Genomic DNA, 4,056 nt, shown 5'->3' on the forward strand with positions numbered 1-4,056 from the left:
GAGTATTAATTTTCTTTTGAAAAACATTTAACCTGTTTTGTTGAACACTAAATATGAAGAAATGTTTAACTGGTATTTTAGTAAATAGTTAACTCAATGGTTTTCCACTTTTTCGGGTAGTGGACCACATGGTGGCTTTTTACTGTCGCTTGTACGCATTACCTGTTTTTTTAAATAAATTATTTTAGCTTTAGCCTAATTTTGTTTATTAAATTAGATAGTATATTGTAGGTCGACTAAATGTGACAACGATAAAATATAACTTACTGCAGCTGCTGTACCATTACACCAGTGAATGTGTTAAATTTTATTTCATATAACCTACAGTCGAAAGATAAACCCAAATTGGAAGAGTCTGTAGCAAAATAGAAGGCTTTGTTTTGTAAACTCCGTTGCAAGCATCTGTAATCAAATAAAGTTTGATTTAAAAAGAACATTTTATTTGAAAACTTTCGTTTAGGGTACGCCTTCGCGACTTGTCCAAAAACCTAAAAAAAAATAAGAAAGGCTACTGCCCAATTTGACTATTGCAGGACAACATCAGTAAGTATGGTAGTCCTAAATTATGCCGTCTTTTAGCATACGCGTTTTGTAGGTTAGTTTCCTTAGAGGCGTGAGAAGTTAAATTTGTTTATACCTTCCGAACAGTAGCAAACTTTTAGCCTTTTATCTGTCGTTTGGCAACCCTCGCTTCGTTTGTGCGCCACGCAGCCCCGTACTGTTGATACCGAGGATTCTAAAAAAGCAATTTAAAATTTAATTGTTCAAGCTAAATAAAATGAATGCAATTTAAAGTTATAATAGGTACCTATTTAGTTTAAAAACTATTTTTTCACTTTTTTAATCTTGGTCAAAATGTTGCAAGCGGATTTGAAAACAATTTTACACTTGATTTCGTCACCTTTACTGTATCTTGGATATTTGTTAATTTTATTTTAATTCTAACATGTAGATCAGCACCCAACGTGACGCCAGAAGTTACCACTTATGCCAGGAATAGCAGGGTTTCTGTACGTTGACACATGACACATTTTTCCAGGACAGTTGACCAAGCTAGACGACCTCAGATGAGCCGAGTCACAATAGTTGACTGCAGTCCCGAAATACGTCGCACTTGAGCAGTTGTAGCATTTGTAACTTTCACCTATAAGCGTCGAAAAATTCTAAATTTATATTTGTACAGTTCAAGATTGACATCGATATTTCCAAGTATTTGGGGGCGTATGTCTGTTTTGGAAAAGACATTTATTTTAAAACGAATTAACCAAAAAAGATATTAACCATATTACATTTTTAACTAAATCAGGGTTTTTGGACCAGTCAAAACTTTTTACTGAAAGAACACATGCAATTTGCAAACATGTTGTGAGGGTCATTGACTTACAGCTTTCAGGCCGCATGAAAACTATGTAAAAAGTTTGCACGAAGCGCAAAAAATGTACATTGTTATCACCATGTTTTTAAGTTCTTACACGCAATTTAATGGTCATTCTGCAAAAACATTAAATTACAAAAAAGGCATAAAAATACTAAAAACTCGGCGCCAACCTGTTGCAACATAAAAACATAGAAAGTATATGTAAAATATATACTACCAGTCAGGAGAAGCGGAAATTTCTCAATTATTATCTAAGTTAGCAAAAATATAATTTAAATAAGGCCATATAGTTTCCATAATATGTGTTTGTTTCACCCCAGGGTGAATATAATTTTTGCAGGGTTGAACCAACCAAAAGGGGTGAATAAGGGTTAACCGTCAGAAATGGATTATAGCTTGCGAACAAGACGGATATTCCGGGTGTTCAACTTGTTCAGTGAACAGGTGAGAATTTCCAAAAACAAAATGAATTCTAAGTTTTTCATTTTATATAAGACAAGGGTGAATGACATCTGAAGATAGATGCTAGGGGTGAACAAAACTAAAAAAGTTTAAGAAGTACTGGTGTAACGCAATTAACACCTATCCAACTTGAAAGTTAACAAATAATTGCAATATAGCTTTTGAACGAGCACGGTTTAGCAAAGAATTATGATAAGCATACTTCGGGGCATATATTTAACCTTTAAAACACAAATATTAAGACAAAATACAAATTTTATTTTGGCCTTTAAACTGGCAGTATTCGAATATGATTTGCTAATGTGCCACTTAAGCTCGATTTGGCAAAGCACTTTTTCTACAAAGCCCGATTTTGTTAGAGACAATAGTCAGCCGTTTTTAGTAACGCCATTATTGCCATTCAAAACACAAATCTTGATTCCGCCACTTGCCCGTGATTCTGTAAAATTATGACCTTCTGAATCGTCCCCTTGAATTTGTATGTTAATTACCTCCTGCTTCAATACCTTCTTTAAATGAACCTGTTTTTCTAAATTTTAATTTGTTTACGCAAGGTTGTTTACTCCTAAAAAATAACAATTTATCGAAATGAATAGTTATAAAAAATATCTTACAGACATGCGGATCCTTTCAAGTAATTAATGAATCAATACAAACCTTCAGCAACAATTGCCAAGATTAGCAAACAATGATGCAGTCTAAACATTTGTTCAGTTGATCAATGAAGCAAAACTGTATTACAAATCCGTATCTGTGCTGCCCCAATGTATCTGTGCTGCCGCAAATATAATTAATAGTTAAAATTTTCAAATACTTTAAATTATACATAACATCGTCTATTACGTTTGTCGTCTATATTAGATTAATTTTAGTTTTTAAGCTTAGAAGAATATTAGTTTTTGTTTTGTTACTGTTTTACAATTTTTATAATTTAGTCACCAACAGACTCTACTACACGGCTTACAAATAACTTAATTGGATTTCCTTAAAATTTGTACAGCGATTAACTTGGTGCGTGTCTTGCCTTTTTTGCCAATTAACAAAAAAAAAAAACGATTTACTGGATGATTCCGACTGGGTGCAGAGCAATCTTAAAGAATAATGTAAATACTAACTGCTAATATTCTTAATACCTTTATCTTGTTTTCCCAAGTTAGTAAACTGTATGCAGATCAATCCCAAAGAAAAATATAAATATTAACTGCTAATATTCTTAATACCTTTATCTTGTTTTCACACTTTGGCAAACTGTATGATTTTACTCGTAAAACTTTGCTTCAATTTTAATTAAAAGCGCACTATTTTACTTGGACACAATAGAGAAAAAGATTAACTTTAGTTCATTACGTAATACGTTGTGATGAATTTGTCATGGTATCGCCACTTCAAAAATGTAACAGTGGACACATTTTAAGTGGTTTATCGCGTGATACCGTCCGACCTTATGTATATCAGCACCTTAACAAACAAAAAAAATACCAAACAAAATATAACCTGCTCATAAGACGCAAAATCGATATTTTGGAGGAGGCATGCATGGCGAGGGGTAGGGTTAGGCCAGTGTGCCGAGTATGTCGCCACCAATGCCTTGTACGTCAATAAGACTGATCACCACGATCGTGTAAAAGAAACGTTTTTTTAGGTTTCCATTTTTGCATGGAATCGTGACTCGAAATTATTCATAAGATAAGGCTCGTGGTTTCGGACTGTCTGATAATAATCGAGGCTATTTTGTGAGCGTGTGACAATTTGGGGATTTACTAGGCAACACATTTTTGGTTCGTTTATCTTGATTTTTTTTTAGTACCGAAAATGACCTTATTTTTTCGCAGTTTTTTTTTTTTTTTTGAATTTACAAATTCCGAAGTTTTCGATAAAGCTATTTTCGCGATATGGATTTAAATTAGACAACCTACAAAAAGCAGGTCGGACATCAACGCATTCAGCACGCACATAACGACAAAAAGGTGGCGATGAAATAAACGGATATACAACAAACATGTGGGAACCACTCGCCGGGTTTCACCTATATACTTTTGAAAGGGAACGTCATTAAAACGAAACAAAAATAATAATTCTTCACCCCTGGTGTTTTTTACGTTATGCTGTAGTAGATATTAGTGCGATGAATACGAAGAATTTAGACAAATGCCATGACGAAGTATGCCATACGCCATCTTAGTCCTTTAATATACTTGCCAAATGGTTAGTTAAGT

At 33.6% G+C, this 4,056-nt stretch overlaps 1 protein-coding gene across 1 annotated transcript; it reads right to left on the bottom strand.

Moving 5' to 3' along the window:
• Positions 1–292: 292 nt before the first annotated feature.
• LOC146140654 (uncharacterized) lies at positions 293–2,617 on the bottom strand. The gene is made up of 4 exons (XM_083393020.1): positions 2,498–2,617; positions 983–1,144; positions 638–736; positions 293–402 (listed from the first exon to the last, which is right to left on the bottom strand). The coding sequence occupies exons 1-4, from the start codon at positions 2,544–2,546 to the stop codon at positions 308–310; spliced, it is 405 nt and encodes a 134-aa protein (XP_083249146.1). The 5' UTR covers positions 2,547–2,617; the 3' UTR covers positions 293–307.
• Between the last annotated feature and the right edge of the window lie 1,439 nt (positions 2,618–4,056).

This window comes from Ascidiella aspersa, chromosome 6 (genome assembly GCF_963924565.1).
Source record: "Ascidiella aspersa chromosome 6, kaAscAspe10.2, whole genome shotgun sequence".
Classification (NCBI taxonomy): Eukaryota; Metazoa; Chordata; class Ascidiacea; order Phlebobranchia; family Ascidiidae; genus Ascidiella; species Ascidiella aspersa.

What these genes read in the sequence shown, in the direction of transcription:
- LOC146140654 (XM_083393020.1), bottom strand. Translation starts at nt 2,546, where the DNA reads ATGTTTAGACTGCATCATTGTTTGCTAATCTTGGCAATTGTTGCTGAA. An exon ending in CTTGGCAATTGTTGCTGAAG is followed by an intron (nt 1,145 to 2,497) that starts GTTTGTATTGAT and finishes CGACGCTTATAG; the next exon opens with GTGAAAGTTACAAATGCTAC. An exon ending in AGTTTGCTACTGTTCGGAAG is followed by an intron (nt 403 to 637) that starts GTATAAACAAAT and finishes ATTTGATTACAG; the next exon opens with ATGCTTGCAACGGAGTTTAC.